The 21,454-nt window shown below is 37.7% G+C and overlaps 1 protein-coding gene across 2 annotated transcripts; it reads left to right on the forward strand.

Annotated features, from left to right (window-relative positions):
• Nucleotides 1–15,577: 15,577 nt before the first annotated feature.
• chgb (chromogranin B) lies at nt 15,578–21,219 on the forward strand. Of its 2 annotated transcripts, none has more exons than XM_038286041.1 (7): nt 15,578–15,847; nt 15,986–16,032; nt 16,121–16,211; nt 17,194–19,144; nt 19,294–19,393; nt 19,570–19,638; nt 20,862–21,219. In XM_038286041.1, the coding sequence occupies exons 1-7, from the start codon at nt 15,808–15,810 to the stop codon at nt 20,940–20,942; spliced, it is 2,379 nt and encodes a 792-aa protein (XP_038141969.1). In that variant the 5' UTR covers nt 15,578–15,807; the 3' UTR covers nt 20,943–21,219. The 2 variants fall into 2 exon arrangements, with proteins under 2 accessions (XP_038141969.1, XP_038141970.1); XM_038286042.1 differs by having other exon boundaries at nt 15,583–15,847; nt 19,570–19,678.
• The last annotated feature ends 235 nt before the right edge of the window (nt 21,220–21,454 follow it).

Genomic DNA, 21,454 nt, shown 5'->3' on the forward strand with positions numbered 1-21,454 from the left:
TACAATAATAGTGATTTACATAACGTAAAAGAAGAAATTTAAAACTAATTGTAGTTTTAAATAAATAATCTTTTTCAAATCTCAAACAAATTTGTTATTTTGGTTTATCGGCTAAGAGATCAAGTAAAACACATAGATAACCTTTTACAGCCGGATTTTATGTATATGGTGGTGATTCAAGGCTTGAGAACTTTAATCTCTGTGAGAGCTATAAAGTTGTTTTTCAGTGTTAAAAATATTAGAATTTAAGCTTTCAAAACTGAGTCTATTCTTTTTTGTCTTGGAACAAGAGGGTTACTTATCTTATGACCAGATCCCTAAGACAGATATAGGTTAATTGTCTATTTTATGATAGCTGGTAAGTTGTTAACACAGCTACAGCACAGACTGGGTTAATCATATTCAAAGCAAGTGCCTAAAGGGGATGGATGGGTTCAACGAAGATAATGGTAGATAATGATATCGTTTTCATGTATGTTAAAGGAAAAAAGGAGTTCCCCACCTTTATATTAATATTATAACCTCAGTATAGAATATACACTCACCGGCCACTTTATTAAGTACCCCATGCTAGTAACGGGTCGGACCCCCTTTTGCCTTCAGAACTGCCTCAATTCTTCGGGGCATAGATTCAACAAGGTGCTGGAAGCATTCCTCAGGGAGTTTGGTCCATATTGACATGATGGCATCACACAGTTGCCGCAGATTTGTCGGCTGCACATCCATGATGCGAATCTCCCGTTCCACCACATCCCAAAGATGCTCTATTGGATTGAGATCTGGTGACTGTGGAGGCCATTTGAGTACAGTGAACTCATTGCCATGTTCAAGAAACCAGTCTGAGATGATTCCAGCTTTATGACATGGCGCATTATCCTGCTGAAAGTGGCCATCAGAAGTTGCGTACATTGTGGTCATAAAGGGATGGACATGGTCAGCAACAATACTCAGGTAGGCTATGGCATTGCAACGATGCTCAATTGGTACCAAGGGGCCCAAAGAGTGCCAAGAAAATATTCCCCACACCATGACACCACCACCACCAGCCTGAACCGTTGATACAAGGCAGGATGGATCCATGCTTTCATGTTGTGGACGCCAAATTCTGACCCTACCATCCGAATGTCGCAGCAGAAATCGAGACTCATCAGACCAGGCAACGTTTTTCCAATCTTCTATTGTCCAATCTCGATGAGCTTGTGCAAATTGTAGCCTCAGTTTCCTGTTCTTAGCTGAAAGGAGTGGCACCCAGTGTGGTCTTCTGCTGCTGTAGCCCATCTGCCTCAAAGTTCGACGTACGGTGCGTTCAGAGATGCTCTTCTGCCCACCTTGGTTGTAACGGGTGGTTATTTGAGTCACTGTTGCCCTTCTATCAGCTCGAACCAGTCTGGCCATTCTCCTCTGACCTCTGGCATCAACAAGGCATTTCCGCCCACAGAACTGCCGCTCACTGGATGTTTTTTCTTTTTTGGACCATTCTCTGTAAACCCTAGAGATGGTTGTGCGTGAAAATCCCAGTAGATCAGCAGTTTCTGAAATACTCAGACCAGCCCTTCTGGCACCAACAATCATGCCACGTTCAAAGTCACTCAAATCACCTTTCTTCCCCATACTGATGCTCGGTTTGAACTGCAGGAGATTGTCTTGACCATGTCTACATGCCTAAATGCACTGAGTTACCGCCATGTGATTGGCTGCTTAGAAATTAAGTATTATTGAGCAGTTGGACAGGTGTACCTAATAAAGTGGCCGGTGAGTGTACAAACACAGCTGTTCTGTGAAGGCTTTAAGGTTTGTGGAAAATATTACCTTCAACTGTTTCTCCTTTAAGGGAGCTGGTGTCTATCTCCAGCAGTCTTTGGAAGAAGACGAACAGCATCCTCACTTTATTGTTATAGCAGTGTAATATGCTGTAATAACTAAGGACAGAGGGAACCAGTATTCAAGGCAAGACAGACAGTGGGATAACTCAAAAAGCGTTTATTTAAAGTCAGATCTGCAGATCTGTAGTAGCAGTGGCTGGGGCGTCAAAGGTAGGAACCTCTACAAGACAGAACCACAGGTTAGTGACCATGATAATCTGATGGAGGATGATTATGAGTTAGTCACCAACCTGGTTTTACCTGGTTTTACAGTTCAGCTTTACAGTTCAGTCCATGCCCAAAGAAAGAGGACGATTCCAGGCGGTCGGCTGACAAGAGGAAGAAAACGCTGCCAGAGAGTTCCAGACGCTGAAGCCTTGAAGGCTGCAGAACTGGCAGGAGATTAGATACAAACAGACGAAGGATGGCAGGATAATCCAGAGGACAAAGTCAAGAGGCAGATGCAGGTTAGTCCACAATAGAACCCAACAAGATCCAAAGACAGGTCAGGCAAACAGATCAGAATAGGAAAAAATCAAGCTCAAAGGTACGACTACAGAAAAGGGTCAGAATCAGACAATCAGAACACTATTAAAAATGCTAGAAAACTCTAAACACCAAAGGCTCAAGAATAATTTGGCACTGATGGCTTGTAGGCAGAAGCAGGCGGATTAGATGAGCAATAATGAAAAACTGGGCAGAGTTAGGCAGGTGAATGAAATGAGCAATTAGACCAGCCATCAGTGCCAAGATCATGACATATGCAGCTAAAGCTGAACACACAAAAACGAATGGCAGCTAAAGGTCAAGGGATAATAAGATCAATATTTAGAATTGAAATGATAGAGGTGAATCTACAATGTAAGTGTAAGGCTTTGCTGCAGGTCTTAAATGTAAAATGCATATTACAAAAGAATAAGCTAATCCTAAAGATGTAAGAAAACACAGTGGACAGGTCATCAGGGGTACATATATGGAGGGGCCAAAACCAAAGAATTTTCCAAAATTTGAACATCTTACAGAATACTTTTACCACATAATTTGTTTAGGAACATGCAAAGCCACACACCTGGCAGGAGATGAATGTCCATCTAATCTGACAGGCCAAGAGAATCATGAAGACTCTGTAGGAGCTGCAGAGATCCATGGCCTAGAAATAAGTTGTGCCTTTCCCCGACCCACTGTCGGTGGATGAGTAACTAGAAGAAAAGTAAGAGACAGCAAAAACAACAACCGAGAAAGGGACGGACACAAATATAAGCCAGTCCTGGTAAAAAAAAATGAATATGTTAAAAACATGCAAAGAGTGGGAAGCTGTTCATCTTCCATTAGATAATTGATCCTGCGTAAAAGTCTTAAAGAATATATTTGCACTCAAAAGTTGTTATACACTCACAAAAATATTTCACTGAAATTTGAAGATTATGTAACAAATTCCCATCTACTATGTTTAGAAAAATTTAACACAAACCTAATAAAAAACTTTACATGATTCATATACATTTTTAGAATAAAGTATATTTTTTTTAAAATACCTAATCATAAAGTTTATGAGTTAAAGTATATTTACTTTAAATCATGACTAATCAGTGTATTTAACTCAATTACATGAAGTTAATTGTTTGAAATAAATAAAAATAACTATTATTATTATTATGCAACTGAAACAATAAACTTTATGTTTTTTAAATAAATACACTCGATAGTATTAATTTTAAAGCACTATATTTCTAAATCCAAAATACATAAACCTGAAAATTATGTGTTTAAAACAAGTAATCTTTATTGTACAAATTAATAAGAATCCTGTAAGGTTTATTTATTAGGTTAGTTTTCAGATTGTTTAAGATTTTTATATATGTAAAATTACATAAATCCATAAAGATTTGGGCGGAATATTTTTGTGAGCGTACATATATATATATATATATATATATATATATATATATATATATATATATATATATATATATATATATATATATATATATATATATATATATATATATACAGTATATATATATATATATATATATATATATATATATATATATATATATATATATATATATATATTTATATTTGGGAAGTAGAACATGGAAGCATCTGTAAAACGTCAGAAATATGCATTTCTTAATGCTGGTCTATCAAATTCAAGTTGAATTTATTAAATTTAGTAATGAGGATGCAAAATTACAAAATGTTTAAAAAGAAATGAATACTTTTGCCTTTTTATATTGCGGATCCCTACTCTTGGTGCTTCAGTAAACATTGAGTCACAAAAACTTTTGTTTGGTTGTTTTCCGAAGTATATGTCAGTTCAGTCCATAGGGGAGTAGTGCACACTCACCTTTTCTTACTGATCTAGGTTAACAACAGTGGAAGAAACAGTACCACGGGCTAGGAACAGGTCAGAGTGACATGATTTTTCTTGGCAGAGATGCAACACAAATGTGACACCAACACTAGTGAGTGCTTTGCAGTTTTCTTTGCGCTATTTATCCTGCCCGTGTTTGTGATATACATAGAAAATCCTGTTAACCCTACATGTTTAGAGTTATTAATATTCCACACAGAAATCTCTGCACCTTAAGCTTAAATGTTTCTTGCTGCAGAGTAACACATCATTAACCCAGGGTGATATGTTTTTAGATAATGTGACTCCATCATTTTGTAGTGAAGTTTTATATGCTCAAACAGTGTTTCAAGAAGAAGGGCCCTCTTACTGCAAAGTATACCAGACTGTAAGTATTTTGTCCTTCTTATGTTGATACACAAACTACCTGCAAGTAAATCCACTGTGATTTTTTTCTGCAGGATTTTCATATCAACAGCACCACTGCACCAAACAGACACACACCGTTCACCAAATAATGGGAGACGATGCTTTTCATAAAGTGTTACAGCTGTAGAAACTGCTGCTTTACTTGCATGGCTCAGTTAACATCACAATGACTGAGATACAGTTCAGTTTCTTTCATGCAAATCTGCACACATGCTTACATGGCAGTTACGTGATGACCTCTGGCAGGTAAAGATGGGACAGAGAAGTAAAAACAAAACAAACATTAAACCAACAGAGCAGTGGAAATTATGAATTTAATGTAAACTGAAATCTTTGTGGTTTTAAAGCAGCCTGAGAAGAAATTATGAAGCTCCTCTTGAAAGCTGAACATTTTAGTTAAAAGAAATAAAGCTGCAAATCTCCTCTCGTTGTGGACTAGATCATAGGAAGCATATTAGGAGTATAACTCAAACATTATTTCTCTGCCTGGTACTAATGGGTTTTATCCCTTTTTTCTTTGATGTGGTGCTTTTGCCTCCATTTAACACAGGATCAGCTGCCAGGTTAACTTGACCTCATGTGCAACGAGACATATTAATGTAAAACCGCAGCTTTCATCCAACTTTTTTTGTCCGCAACACATTTATGCTCCTTAATATAAGAGAAAAAGGACTTTTCAAATAAATTTTAAGTAACAGCTTTAGTTATGTCCTGAAAGGGACACAGAAAGTGCACAGGTAATTATACCAGTGATGCTTTGCTGCTCTGCACCTTAAGTGATATTTAGAAATTGTTTCAAATGGTTTATTTTCAATATGTTTATTATTAACCTGTGGCAAGGCCCATCTTTTGTATAATTTTCTCATGAAACAAGCCCTGCAGGCTAGATCAAACAAAAATAAAGCTAAAAATGATTAATGCTATTAGATTTGCAAAACTACAACTCTGTATTTTATGCAGTTACCTGACAAAGTGATTGAATTTTTTCCCCTCACATATTTGGAAGATTTAACACAATAAAAGAACTGAATGAGTTGGACCTGCTCAAACATGAAAAGACAATAAAAGGGGATACAGCTCCAACTTATTGAGTAATACCCAGGGCAATGTTTCCTAATTATATTTGTGCTGCAGGGGAAACATTTTATCCCATCATTCAATAAAATTCTGCTTTATAGTTAAACATTATGAATAGAGTCAGGTAAAAAAAAACAACAACTTTTAATTCTGCTTTAATTAGAGGAACATCTTGCACAACTAAAAAGAAAAACTTGTCTGTATGTGCCATTTTGTGCATTTATAACTTTTTGCCACTACCTCTGTGTATTGTTTTATTCATGTGGAGTGCTTCATTAAATGGTTTTGTCTCAGTAAAATGTTTATTCCCACAAGTTATGTAATGGGAAAATAACGACCAACATAATTTAAAAGGCGAATAAATCAGGAATAAGGCAGGTCAGGCCATTCTTTATAAACATATACATATAAATATTAGAAGCTAATGGATGAGCTAAAAAGAAGTAAGCTACCATTTGAATGTTGTAATCTAGAAGGTTTTAAACTGACTTAATTTATCCTCGAAAAAAACTGATATCTCTGAAATGTCTTGTTGTCTGAACTTTATTGAATTCAAGAGTCTGAAACCTATCATTCATACATTAACAATGCAATGTTTAAAAAAGCTAAATGTATGTTTTGATATGTAGCAATATTTACTTTACCGGCCTCTAAAATGACAAGAATTCACTTCAACAATTACATGTAGCAAACTGGTGGGGGTCTCACAAAGCATGCTGAATCAACCCCTGCACCTGCAGTAGCCCCATCCCTCTAGTGCAAAAGCACAATTATGCAAGTATCTACCCACACACCACGAGGCAGAGCACCTGTGGCTTTTCTGTAAAAGCTGTTCTGCACTGGCAGCACTTTTCTACACTTCTGGATCAATTCATTTTTCATTGTGTTTAGGAGAAGAATCCTAATAAAGGCCAACTGGTGGTGGGTGATACTCTGACATTACCCTTTCCTTGCAGAGTGGAACAGAGTATCGATGATGCTATTATACTGTAATTTTGCACCTGAGGTTATATTTTGAAGTGAGCAAACCTCATGCTTGGTTGTTTTTATTGATTTTTAGCTCTTGAAACCAACAGTAATGTATCGCAGGTCATACATCTCAAACTGAACAGCTGTGCTGCGTTCTCTTCATAAACATGACTGCACAAAAAGCAGTGATCCGCAGCATAAAACACCATGTTCCTGTTTTATTGAGCTGTTTTGGAGGATGTAATCAGGCATGGCTGGACAAATCAGAATGATCTGTGTTTCACAAAAATGAGCCATCAGCAAAGTTTCATTTTTTGCAACTCCGATGAATGTCCGTGAGCTAAATGATTTCAACTTTTTGTCACTTTTTTGCCTTAATTTGAGTAGATGGTCTAGCTTATTTAACAACTTCTCAGTTCAGAACACTCTGAAAGGAGATTTATGGAGAAAGGGCAAAGAAAATCCTGCTTACACTTTCTTGGAACTTGGGGGCTCCTTTCCAGGATGGTCTTGGAATCTACTGGGGTACTTTCCCAGAATTGTTATGCTACCAAATGGATACTTTGTAGGAAGTGATTCCCGTTTTCTCTGCCTTAACCTGACCTGGCTTCACTCCTCCCCACCAATTGCCAAACATTTCCTTTACTTCTTTCTGTACTGGCTCTGGCTTTTATTGGCCTTGCTCAGGACTAGGCACCATCAGAAATGAGAGGAATTAGAAAAGCCAGCACCAGTAGTGTAAAAGGAGTAAAGAAAAATATTTGACAATTAAGGTGTGGAGTAGAGCTAGAATAAGTGGAATGTGTGGAACAGGGAGATAACTGGGCCTTTCTGGAGCAGAGCTGAATTACATTCAAAGGGAGTCATTATTAGGCTTATGGTTAGCTCCTTGAAAGAAACCATCCATCAATTTTTCCTGTTGAGCTGGCAAGGGGTGCTGGTGCCCATATCCAGCTGTCAATGTGCAAGAGGCAGAGTACACCATGGGCAGGCTCCCAGTCTATTGCAGGGCAACATAGAGACTAACAGGGAGAATTTAGAGTTTTTGGACTGTGGGAGGAAGCTGGAGTACCTGGAGAGAACCAGCACATGCACAGGGAGAACATGCAAACTCAATGCAGAAAGACCCCATAATTAAATCACACTCTAAAAAAAAATAACATATTGACTCTGGAATAGTCATAGAAATAAAAATCTTTTGGAAAGTAACCATTAAGTTTCTTTTATATCCCAGGAAAGTACCTGTTAAGTAACATTCAAGTGATATGCATGTATGCTTGTAAGCTTAAAGGTATTAGTCAGTGAGTTAGTTTCATTAAGCCTGACCAACAGTGGTGTTTGGCCTTTAGTTGAGCCTTTAAGACATATTTTGTAGAATCAAGGAGAAATAGAAAAAAAATTGAATTGGCGGAGGAACTGAAAATCGCAAACAATTTGATAATTTTAGACATTTTCAGGAAGGTTCAAAATCCAAAAACTTAACCTCTAGGTTTTATGAAATGACATTCCATAGACTCCTCCAAATCTTCCAAATGTATGTTTTTGAACATAACCAACTTTTCTACTGAGCACTGTTGAGTCACTTCAAAGCTTTTCTGAGCCTTTCTGAGCTAATAAAATTTTGAACTTCACACTCATCATGTTGAGTGTAGTCGTTCTTTACAACTACTCATCTTTTAATACTGCAAAGGGATTTAGCAACAATGTGCATCACATTAAAGAAGCAAAAATTATTAGTGATGACTTTGAAGATTAGCAAATTATGATGACAAATCAGTCAACATCTTAGCGTTAATTCCAAATGACCTCATCCTAAAGATGTACCTGTATGGCCTTAGAAAAAAAGAGAATAGATAAGGGTTTTCAAAATAGTTCTGGCTTGTTGCATTGCCACCATTAATTCACATTCCTTTTCTTGGGAATAACTACTGATTCTATGTCATCTCTTTTTTATTGCCAAAAAAACAAATGACTGTCATACATGGGATGATTCACAAATCTACTGTAAGGAGGATCTTTGTTAATCTAATTTTAATGAGATGCAGCATCATGTGTATTGTATGTGTCTTTTATTTTTATTTTTTTTACTGACTGTGTTATGTCCTTGTCATGCAACTCTAAATTATTGATGTGATGATTACCCTGACTTTATATCAAAAACATTTCTAAAATATGATTTGCCTTCAATTAATTCCAATTATCAATGTGGTATAGTAAAATTAATACAGGCCAACTAAAAATCCAAACAGAATTAGAACATGGGTTCCTCTATAGGTCCTACTCCTCTTTCGTCTGTTATCACCCTCTTCTGCTTCCTCAGTTGGCTTTGCTTCCATCGTTGTCTGATAAACTCAGTTAAACATGTCAAGTAAAAAAGCCTATTTGGGGGAAGTGTACATCTGGAACCTGGAACGGGAAACATAAGCAGAGATGTCCTTAAAGTCTCCCTCTGATAAACTAACCATATTAACATGGCTATAATATGTTTTCAGCTCCTTCAAAACATCCAACACAGCAATAGAGAATCTGTTTAAAATCTGCAGTACCCCATTATCTTCTCAGGATGGTGAGGGCAGACAGCTTGTGCTTTTGGCTTTGCCCTGTGGGGCTATAGAGCTACAAAGTTGGAACCAAAATGATTGCATGTTATAAGACAAGCAATCGGCAAAAAAGGGAACGCAGAAAACATAAGGTCAAAAGAGAGGTGAACGAATGAGCTTTTGGGGGTATGAGGCCTTCAGGTGCCAAAGGCTATGGGGGGATCTTTGTTTACTTGTCAACTGAACATACCTGCGAGCAACACAAACCTTGTTTAAACCTTATTTCAATACCTTACAAATGTATGAAACATTTCCCTCAACTCACTAATATGAAATTAATACATTCACTTGAAATTGAATAACAAAAAAGTAGTGCATCGCTGTAAAATAGAAGAATCTGATCAAATTGAGTCAATATAAGGTAGCAACAACTACTACAATTAATACTGTAAATCATTTAAGTGTATGTTTCTATAAAGAGACTGAGTTGTTGCTGTTCCCTCTTAACATATAACTTTAGCTTTAGTCTAAACATGTATACCGAAGCTCTAGGTTTGTTTAGAATTCTCAGGTGTTTTCGTAGCCTTTAAAAGGTTTTATTGCAGAATTATCCCTCATCTAACTCAGCTGCCTCCCAATTACTCTGAACTGCTTCCATGGACATGCTGAAAAAAATAAATAAAACTACTGCCAGCACCAGGTTTAAGAAGTTGCTTGGAAAATACAGTTTAACAATCCAAGAATATATAATTGGTTTACAGAATGGCAAGTTGAAACGAAAACAAAGATCAGATGCCCAATTAGGCTTTTGAAAATAACACAGTATGAATATAATCTCTCGGGGTAGATGATAAAAACAAATCCATTAAAGCCTGTGAGATCAAGTCTACTGGATTATTAAAGATGACTAATAGTGCCCTAAAGTCTTTTCACTTCTGTGACCTTCTGCTCTTCTGTTTAATTGACACTGATGTTAAATGTTCCTCACAGGAGTGATAACATTAAGTAGTTTGAAGTCAGCGCTTAGACAGCAGAGCAACAGAAATTAGATTATGTTCTCTTAAAATCTCCTTCAGGTTCAAATGTTTAACTGCTATCAATAGGAGTAAAGCTCAAGAGTCACACTGACCCACGATCGGCTCTTAGGGGGACTTTCTTTGAATTTAGGGTAGTATTCAATGAGACCTTTAAGTTTGAAATGAACTTTTTCCTAAATTTCAATAGAAAATTCTATCCTTGTAGGTTTTGCTAAAACAACATAGAAATAATTAAATTCATGTCTGATGAGCTACAACTCTATTAGGTTTTGCTCTATTCATTAAGGAAATACAGGTGCTGGTCATAAAATTAGAATATCATGAAAAAGTAGATTGATTTCAGTAATTCCATTTAAAAAGTGAAACTTGTATATTATATTCATACATTACATACAAACTCATATATTTCAGATGTTTATTTTGTTTAATTTTGATGATTACAAATGACAACAAATGAAAATCTCAAATTCATCATATCCGAAAATTAGAATATTACTGAAGACCAATAAAAACAAAGGATTTATAGAAATGTTGGCCAACTGAAAAGTATGAACATGAAAAGTATGAGCATGTACAGCACTCAGTATTTAGTTGGGCCTCCTTTGGCCTGTATTATTGCAGCAATGCGGCGTGGCATGGAGTCGATCAGTCTGTGGCACTGCTCAGGTGTTATGATAGCCCAGGTTGCTCTAATAGTGGCTTTTAGCTCTTCTGAATTGTTGGGTCTGGTGTATTGCATCTTCTTCTTCACAATACCCCATAGATTTTCTATGGGGTTAAGGTCAGGAGAGTTTGCTGGCCAATTAAGAACAGGGATACCATGGTCCTTCAACCAGGTACTGGTAGCTTTGGCACTGTGTGCAGGTGCCAAGTCCTGTTGGAAAATGAAATCTGCATCTCCAAAAAGTTGGTCAGCTGCAGGAAGCATGAAGTGCTCTAAAACTTCCTGGTATGTGGCTGCGTTGACCCTGGACCTCAGAAAACACAATGGACCAACACCAGCAGATGACATGGCACCCCAAACCATCACTGACTGTGGAAACTTTACACTGGACTTCAAGCAACGTGGATGAAGTGCCTCTCTTCTTTTCCTCCAGACTCTGGGACCTTGATTTCCAAAGGAAATGCAAAATTTACTTTCATCAGAGAACATGACTTTGGACCACTCACCAGCAGTCCAGTCCTGTTTCTCTTTAGCCCAGGCAAGACGCTTCTGACGCTGTCTGTGGTTCAAGAGTGGCTTGACACAAGGAATGCGACAGCAGAAACCCATGTCTTTCATACGTCTGTGTGTGGTGGTTCTTGAAGCACTCACTCCAGCTGCAGTCCACTCTTTGTGAATCTCCCCCACATTTTTGAAGGGGTTTTGTTTCACAATCCTCTCCAGGGTGTGGTTATCTCTCTTGCTTGTACACTTTTTTCGACCACATCTTTTCCTTCCCTTCGCCTCTCTATTAATGTGCTTGGACACTGAGCTCTGTGAACAGCCAGCCTCTTTAGCGATGACCTTTTGTGTCTTGCCCTCCTTGTGCAAGGTGTCGATGGTCGTCTTTTGGACAACTGTCAAGTCAGCAGTCTTCCCCATGATTGTGTAGCCTATAGAACTAGACTGAAAGACCATTTAAAGGCTTTTGCAGGTGGTTTGAGTTAATTAGCTGATTAGAGTGTGGCACCAGGGGCCATCAATTTTGAACCTTTTCACAATATTCTAATTTTCTGATATGATGAATTTGAGATTTTCATTTGTTGTCATTTGTAATCATCAAAATTAAACAAAATAAACATCTGAAATATATGAGTTTGTATGTAATGTATGAATATAATATACAAGTTTCACTTTTTAAATGGAATTACTGAAATCAATCTACTTTTTCATGATATTCTAATTTTATGACCAGCACCTGTAAAGTTAGTAACAGATGAAAAGGATTTGTTGATGATTTTCTTTCAGTTGTGTTTTTAGAGCCACATATACATTTAAACTTTTTGATTTCTAAAACCGAACAGATACTTGCGTTCAATTACTTTACAAAAACTAGTTTACAGCTACTTTAAAAAAGAATATTATCTAAATAAAAAAAGACTTAACAAATAACAAACTGAAGTGTTCTTTAAGACAACCTGTATTTCCACATAAAGGATTTTCTGAACTTTTTTGTCGCTAAAATCTTCATCTTATGAACAGAGAAATAAGATCTGCTTCCAATCGCTTCAGCATCTGGTCTCCACTGTTACATTAAACACCAAATGTTTGGTTGAATCTGTGGAGTGTTTCATATTTTTTATCGAATTGATTTAAGTGAACAATACCAAAAGGCTCCATGGTAAAAACTTGCAATCGCTGCAGCAAATATATACTTAAAATCAGATCAAATAGCCAGAAATGAATTGCCTCCGACCAAAGAGGGCAGTGTCTATGCTTGTCTGTTCTTTTTGAAATGTCATCAAAGTTTGCCGGTTGTTAAAAGCCAAACACAAAGCTTGTCATGACCAAAGATCAAAGCTCACCCAAAGCTTTCATGCACCAATAGCATTGCTTCCATTGTCAGCTGCTTGTCTTTGGTTCATGTTTGCAGACTGATCCAGGATTAAAGGGGTGGCGTTGTTGTTCCAAACAGAAACTAATCCTAATTCAGACAATGCAAAAACATTGGGCTCTACATTTCAAATCTCCTCTGCAACACCTTTATACTCCTATATTTCTTTAAGGCTCACTAAATTATTCATAAGGCTTGGAAGAAGAGCACAGACTGAGAGCCAGAGACAGAAAAGCATACAATAATGCACACATTCACAGAAACACACTGATTTTGTTGTGTGTGAGTAGTGTTCTGATTTAGTGGCTCAGTGGTTTTTATACTAAGTAGATCCATCATGTGGACCACTCGGACAAGACCTTTTCCACTGAATATATCTGCAGTCCTCCTATGAATTACACTAAAGACTGAGGCGATCGACAGCTTTAGATGAACATGAACTGCTTGAATGCACAACAGAACATCTGACTTTACAGTTTTATGCTAAGACCAGTTTTTATTTTACTCCAGTGAAGGCTGTCTGCTGTAACGAATATCTGTAACCAGTCATGTACCCTTGAGCAGTGCACCCAGGCAGATTTATGGAACACAGAGCTCCCATTTTGCTTGCAGCCTATGCAGTTTCTGGTATCTTGGTTTTTAAGACATAATTGAATTTGTACGTGCTCTAGCAAACAAAAAGGTCAATGGATGCTGCGTAAAAATCTCATCATCACGTTTTTTCATCATCACACTAAATCATCTTAACTTTTGGATTTCTACTAGGTTGAACATGGTTTTTAATTCTCTGTGACTGAAGGTGCCTGCAATGAGAACTACTGTAACAGGGGGCTGCAGGAAGGAGCGCAAAGTCCAGACATGAAGTGCCAAAGAGATGATCCCATGAGCTGTCATATTAGATGTTGTAAACCATGGCTGAGTTTAGTGTGTTCGAGCTCTGGCACCACTCATTTCAAATCGCTCCAGTCTGAGCTGTTCAATCTAATTGAAAATAAAGTTAAAGAGAAATGTTATTGATATGGCCTCAAAGTCTCAAACACAATTAAAATCTTTGCAAATATATTGGGTCTAAATCAGCCCTTCATTCCTATCATATTTCTTATTAAATAGCAGTTAATTGTTTTTTATGTTTCATCACTTGTATGGGTGCTCAGTTTAACTAAGAGCATGGGTCTAAATCCACTATGTAAATTTACTAAAGTTTCCTATCATTATATGAAGTTTGCGATTAAGTGAATATAACTTAAAAGAAAACGATTTTTGGCAAAGTCTATCATACATTTATTTGATTAATTATGTATGCATTTATTATGGCATACAGATGTTTGTTATGGGAAGTATTATCATAAAGCTGTCTAATAATAGATTAGTTATTAAATAATTTACAAATTAACTTACTTTACATTTTGATTTTCAGTTGAAAATCCTGTTAAATAAAGGTAAGTATCCCAAAGTTAGCTTAATTCTGTATCTTGGCTTCAGGTTGCACTTAGGCTCCATTGAAGTGTTTAGTTTTTATCCACCTGTGTTTCCTAATTTCCTTTCAAAAGTCTATTTAAGTTTTGTTATTTGGTCTTACTGTACGCTGATGTAGCAGTTTTATTTCAGTTGCATTTCATTTCAATTCTGATGTAGGATTTCTTTCTTGTCCTCCAAAAACACTGATATTGACATAAAATAACGTATCTATGACAACTTGAGGAGGTTTATTACATATCTGAGAAAATAAGATGTATCAAGTAAATTGCAGTGATATGTAAATGAAAGACATCACATGTTTAAATCTGTAACAACCATGATGTCACAATCACCATTGCTTTTTAACTATAGATTTACATACTTAGGGGGTTTTTGATTGTTTGTTTTTTGTTAGAGTTGTCTGGCCTTATGGGGCAGCAGATTGCAGTAAACCCTGCTGGTAACCTATTCAAAGAGTGTTTCTATCAGGGGCTTGTGCAATCCTAATACATAGTTATTAAAAGAAACTTATTTTAGTTTCTTATTTTTTATTTTATTTTTGTAGATAAATAATTTCTGCAATCGTTTGATAACCAAAAGTTTACATACAGGTCATTCTTTATGGTTGTAAGATTGTATAAAAAAAAAACAATTACGTTTCTTTGACCTTCCTTGTCCGGTAGATATTCAGTAATAATGTGTTTTTGACTATTACAAATTGGGGAAAATAACAACAAATCAAAAACAACACATTGATAGAAAAAGAAAAATTAGAAGAACACGTATGTCAAATCCCGCTTGCGCTGAGGGAATACCCTGTGCGTAGTTTAGCCAGTAGGGGGCCGTATCATCGATCACTTGCATGCGGTGTTTATATAAGCAGTCTTGTGCAAAAACAATAAATAAATGAGTAAATAAATAAAAAGTTCTGGGAAAATATATTTATTTATGTTAGAATGGTTGATTATTCCTAGCATTAGTAATAATAGAGTCATTGCGAAGGTTAAATAAAATTTCTTATTTTTTTCAATAATATCTCTTATTTTTTCCCAAAAATGAATTTTCAGCACAGTCCCTGGTGTGAATCTTTGCCAAGTTATCATATTGTTCAGGGCTTGGGCTTCGGTTTATGTAAGAGTCTTCGTGATTTTGTTTTATGCAACACCCCCTGTCCCACCAGGCATATCATGATGAGCTCAACATAGAAACTCCAACTGCAACATCCTCTAAAAAACCGTGTAAGTTGTCACCTGGATGCATCGTGACACTGGCCACATTAGAAAAATTTAGTCCCGAATTAATATCGACCTAATGCGAGTATCGACTTTCACTCAGGTCACTTTCCTTTGCAGGTCTAATGAGTCATGACATTATCCGAGCCCCGAGTCTTCCTCCCACGCTCCTCCAGCCCACTCCCCTCCTTTATTTGAAGGCTCTCCTCGGCTGCAGCTTCCAGTCAGCGCAGCTCTTTCCTGCCGCTGCAGAGGAATCAGAGCTGATGGTACAACTGGGTCCCCTTTTCTCCGGTTTCTCTTCCACAAGATGAAACCTATTCTTATTGTTGTTTTGACACTCCTTGCAGGTAAGGATGAAGTGGGCTTGTTTAGTTAGTTTCGTGTTGTAACATGCATGAATATAATAGTTTATAAGCAGTTCAGCACCATGGACAGTGGCAGCGCATGCAGCTTCTCATTCTGTCTTTTTTCTTTATTTAACGCAGAAACTGTAGCGCTTCCCGTTGGCAAGGAGAGGCAAAGAGAGGACGTGGTATGCTACAATAGTTTAAAACTTTAAATAATTGCATTATTAAGTCATTATTGGGAACAGGATGATAAAATTTCTTTGATTTCTGCAGGTGGCACGATGTTTGGTTGAAGTCTTGTCCAAAGCGCTCTCCAAGCCGGACGTTCGTTTAGATCAGCAATGCAAAGATATTCTCCAAGCAGGTCAGTTGGGATATATAACTCGGGTATAAAATATTGTGTTTTTGTCCCTTATTGGGCTTAACTGAATGGAGCTTAAAACTTTATTTTTGATAGACCACAGTTCAAGTACCGCATTACTTATGGAATGTGTATAACAAAATAACAGTGTATATAATTTTTTTTACATTAAAATGGCTCATTACCAGTGAGGCAAAACACAGGGTATACTGTGAAGTTTTCATACACTTTTGTGTGTGTGTTTCTTTTACAATTTGCCCCCATTTAAAACACAAAAAAAAAACAAATAGCATTTCTCTTACATGTTAGAAAAAAATCCCAAAAGATTAGGTGAAAGGACAGGGATCTTTAGTTTTCATAACTTTGTGTGAGTAAAATTTTACAATAAATGTCCAACCCTAATAACTACATAAGAACCACATTTAATCACATTCAAAGACACAAAAACAACACCCTAGTAAATATGGTGTGTTTATGGTTAACATCTGTTTTGTATCACCTGCATTGCTTGTTCTAGTTGCTTGTTCAAAAATTGAAATCTAATAAGTATTTTAATTCTTGATTTTAAAGCCCAGATTTAAATAATCTGGTGTGTAACAGGTCTGCTGTTTTTTAGTCTCCATGATGCCTTTTTGTTTCCTCTAGTATCTTGTTACAATCCGGTGAAGCCTTCATAGAAACTGTTTTTACACTTAGAGTAAATTATAGATTGGTAGACTCATTAATTTCATGGCTAAAGAAAGTTGGCTTCTCCGATTTTAATAAAGGGTACCACTGCAAAGAAGGCTGAATAAAAACAGATTGAAAAAGTGATGATTATTCTTTCCCCTTCACTGGGTTGGGTTGGTCTGTTCTCAGGTGCAACACCTCAGATTAGGTTTGCAGGCCAGTGTAACATACTGTAAATGTAACATACTGTAAAATAAGACAATCTAGTCCAAATTTATTTCTTTTAAAAGTTGTCTTATTTGTTTTTTCTTCATAGGGGTCAAATATGCCCCAGTGAACAAAAAGATCTCTGAGGGGTTTGTAACTCAGGAAGATAACTCTCATGCAGGGGAACCTACGGCAAAAACACCAGATGTCAAAGATATCGAGGAACTCCTGAAATCCGTGGAGGAAAAGAGGGAAACCCCTGAAGATGAGCAGAACCAGGAATCCTGGACTCTGTCAGAAAAGAGAGATGGGAATAAGGATGATGAAATACGAGAGAAGAGGAGTGGCTGGAGGCCAGGAAGGTTCCATCAGAGAAAGGGCAAACGAGGAGAGGACGACTATGACCGGAGTCAGGAGAGTTGGGCAGGGTTGGAAAGGAGAGCCGAGGATGGAGAAGACGATGAAGAAAGCGAAGAACGAGAGAAGAGGAACTGGAGACCTGGGAGGTTCCACCAAAGAAAACACAAGCGCGATGAAGAAGATGGAAGAGAACCAGAGGAGTACTGGGATGTGGAGAAAAGGCAGGATGATGAGGAAAGAGACAAGCACATGTGGAAACCCACAAGTCACTATCATCACAAGATTACGCTCCAGAAAAGAAGAGATGAACCATCAGAGGGTGAAGGATATGAAGACCGTAGTCAGGAATCATGGGATATTGACAAGAGGAACTGGAGGCCAGGCAGGGTCCACCAGAGGAAACACAAGCGTGATGAGGAGCTGTCAGAGGAAGCTAGAGAAGAACCTGAAGAAGAACGAAGCCAGGAATACTGGGACTTTGATACTAGAAGAGAGAAGAGGAACTGGAGGCCTGGCAGAGTTAACCAAAGGAGACACAAACGCGATGAGCAGCTTCCAGAAGAAGCTAGAGAAGAACCTGAAGAGGAACGGAGCCAGGAATACTGGGACTTTGATACTGGAATAGAGAAGAGGAACTGGAGGCCTGGCAGAGTTAACCAAAGGAGACACAAACGTGATGAGGAGCTTTCAGAAGAAGCTAGAGAAGAACCTGAAGAGGAACGGAGCCAGGAATACTGGGACTTTGATAATGGAATGGATAAGAGGAACTGGAGGCCTGGCAGAGTTAACCAAAGGAGACACAAACGTGATGAGGAGCTTTCAGAGGAAGCTAGAGAAGAACCTGGAGAGGAACGGAGCCAGGAATACTGGGACTTTGATAATGGAATGGATAAGAGGAACTGGAGGCCTGGCAGAGTTAACCAAAGGAGACACAAACGTGATGAGGAGCTTTCAGAGGAAGCTAGAGAAGAACCTGAAGAGGAACGGAGCCAGGAATACTGGGACTTTGATAATGGAATGGATAAGAGGAACTGGAGGCCTGGCAGAGTTAACCAAAGGAGACACAAGCGTGATGAGGAGCTTCCAGAAGAAGCTAGAGAAGAACCTGAAGAGGAACGGAGCCAGGAATACTGGGACTTTGATAATGGAATGGATAAGAGGAACTGGAGGCCTGGCAGAGTTAACCAAAGGAGACACAAGCGTGATGAGGAGCTTCCAGAAGAAGCTAGAGAAGAACCCGAAGACGAACGTAGCCAGGAATACTGGGACTTTGATACTGGAAGAGAGAAAAGGAACTGGAGGCCTGGCAGAGTTCACCAAAGGAGACACAAACGTGATGAGCTTTCTGAGGAAGCCCGAGAAGAACCTGATGAGGAGCGGAGCCAGGAATTCTGGGACTTTGATAATGGAATAGATAAGAGAAACTGGAGGCCTGGCCGGTACCACCAGAGGAAACATAAGCGTAATGAAGAGCTCAGACAGGACAGCAGGGAAGGACCAGAGGAAGAGCGCAGTCAGGAGTATTGGGATTTTGACAAAAGAGAACATGAAGATAGAGAGATAGAAAAGATGAAGCCCACTCACCAGTATCACAGCAAGGGGAGCATTCAGAAGCAAGAATCAACAGAGGAAGAGATGGAGCAGAGGGGGGATTCAGAAGAGAACACAGCAGATGAAAAAGACAGAGATGAAGCCCTGAGGTATTAAAAAAAATAGCTTTTTTATTTGCTCTCTTATATGCAGTAAAGATTTCATATAATCAGAGAGCTAAGGTACAAACAAACTAACATTAAGTTGTTTGTATGCACTAGCACAGCATATCTACCATCTAATTAGTTAAATTTTTTAGGTACCTGCTTGAGAAGCGTAATCCCTGGATTAACAGAGGCTATTACCACCCTGCCTGGTTCAAGAGAAACTCAGATGAACCTGCTGCAACATCAACCAAGGTAAACCTCAGAATTGATCAATTTAGTCTATTCTTTTAGCCTCTCTTTATATGCTAAAGCCTGCAGCTTTGCAGGATATAATGAAGGATTCCAACATTTTAGAGGATGGATAGAAATCCTCAAGTGCTTTAATGATTGTATTTAAAATGTTTCCTTGTTCTCTTTTATTGTTTTAGATGGATGAACTGACCAAACTGCTGAACTTCAAGTTAAACCAGCTGGCTAACAACCCCACCAAAGAGGAGGTGAAGAGGGGTTTACAGCAGAGTGCTCACTCCACATGAGGTTCAAACATGCTGTCTTTAACCAAATATCCCAAAATGATCATTGAATTAGACTTAGACTTCCTTTATTGTCATTGCACAAAAAAAAAAACACAAGGTGAATCTTGACATCGAAATGTCGATTACTTGGCTACCAGTGTAACAGAGCTAAGACCTTATTCCTGCATAATAATTATGTTTTCTATAACTAAGAGCTAGCTATATACTGGGTAAAGATGTATATATATTTACACATATATTTTGCACTATATTGAATATTCAATAAGGCAGCAGAACTTATTTTCAAATTAAAAATTTTAACAGCAAATCTGAGAATAGAGTGCAACCAAAACATATCAGCTCTGTAAATATGTTCATCACTCTAATGCCATAAAGCACATCTCATTGCAGAAAGGTTTTACTGAGAGCTAAAGGCTAATTATGGAAATCTCCAGCTGGACGTATCTTAGAACTCAGTAAGATTATGTCGAAATGCAGAGGTCAGGTCTCAGAGGGTGTAGACTCTGCCTCACTTAAATGCACCATTGTCTCACTTCCGCACTTCTGCTCTGTGCGACTTCACAAGTGTATTTTATGACTGCTGCAGTAATCACACCAATGAGCCAATGATGGGAGTCTCTGAAAGTAATCAGCCCAAAGATGTTCATAAACACTGTGGAGGACTTCTGCCTGCTGAGGCTCATCTCAGACACTAGAACAGGAAAAACAAATTACCAAAGCAGCGTCAAAATGATTCATTGGTTCCACAGCGCTGCATTTTGCAGGATAATAAGGGAATATGTAACCCAAGTGAGCCATTAACCCATTAGGTGTCCTCCAGGCGCAGGGACGAGTTTACATTGATAATGTAGCAAATGTGAAAGCAGAGCCAGTCGGCAGAATATGCAAGCTCTGCTGCTGCCAAGCAATTCCCCACAGCATTGTATTCCTTATCTATTGACATAATGCAAATTATTCCATTTTTTTTGGCAAGTGTACACCGAAAAAAAATTATTTTCATTGATCATATGGCTACAATTAAATGCAACTAACAATCTTTTATTCTGCTTACTGGTTCTGGGGTCAAGGATAAATATGAGTTCAATTTTTAATTATTCAACATGTTACAGTCTGCTTGGAGCTTTGAGAAAATTCAGTAGCAGTTCTGTGGTAATTGTTAAAGAAGTAATTTTTTCTCTCTACAGGAGAAAGAGCTGGAAAACCTTGCAGCGATGGACATGGAGCTGCAGAAAATCGCAGCCAAGTTGCATGACAAGACTTCATAGTCCTGAAGCCTTTTACTACCATCTGTGAATAATGTCAAGTTCTGTCTGTCTGCCTACTTTATGTGTTTAGCGTTAAAAATGAAACAAAAATAATCAAAGAATTCTTGAAACATTTTAACCAATGTATTCAGTGTTTTTGTGATGTTATGTCTAATTAAAGCGCATGGGAACGGCTTAGATGTTGATAAATGTTTTGTGACAATGAGACAAAGTACTGCAATGTATTCAAGAGCTCGTTCTGTTTGCACTCAATAAAAGGAGTTATCCTGGGACCAAATAAAACTCGAATTTATTACTAGAATTAAAGTAAATTACATTCCATTAATTATATCCTCGACATATCCAGAGAGATCTGCTGTCCTGATGTAGATCCAATAAAACCACATTATTAACCACATTGTTTGACAAGTTACTTAAATAAAAAGATGGCCAGCCAAAAGATTTAACACAAACTTTTCACTTGAAGAAATAAATTCACCTGTCTGAGATGACCTATTATGGGCTAACACTTT

Source organism: Cyprinodon tularosa, unplaced genomic scaffold, assembly GCF_016077235.1.
Source record: "Cyprinodon tularosa strain WSP-4 unplaced genomic scaffold, ASM1607723v1 ctg22, whole genome shotgun sequence".
Lineage (NCBI taxonomy): Eukaryota > Metazoa > Chordata > Actinopteri > Cyprinodontiformes > Cyprinodontidae > Cyprinodon > Cyprinodon tularosa.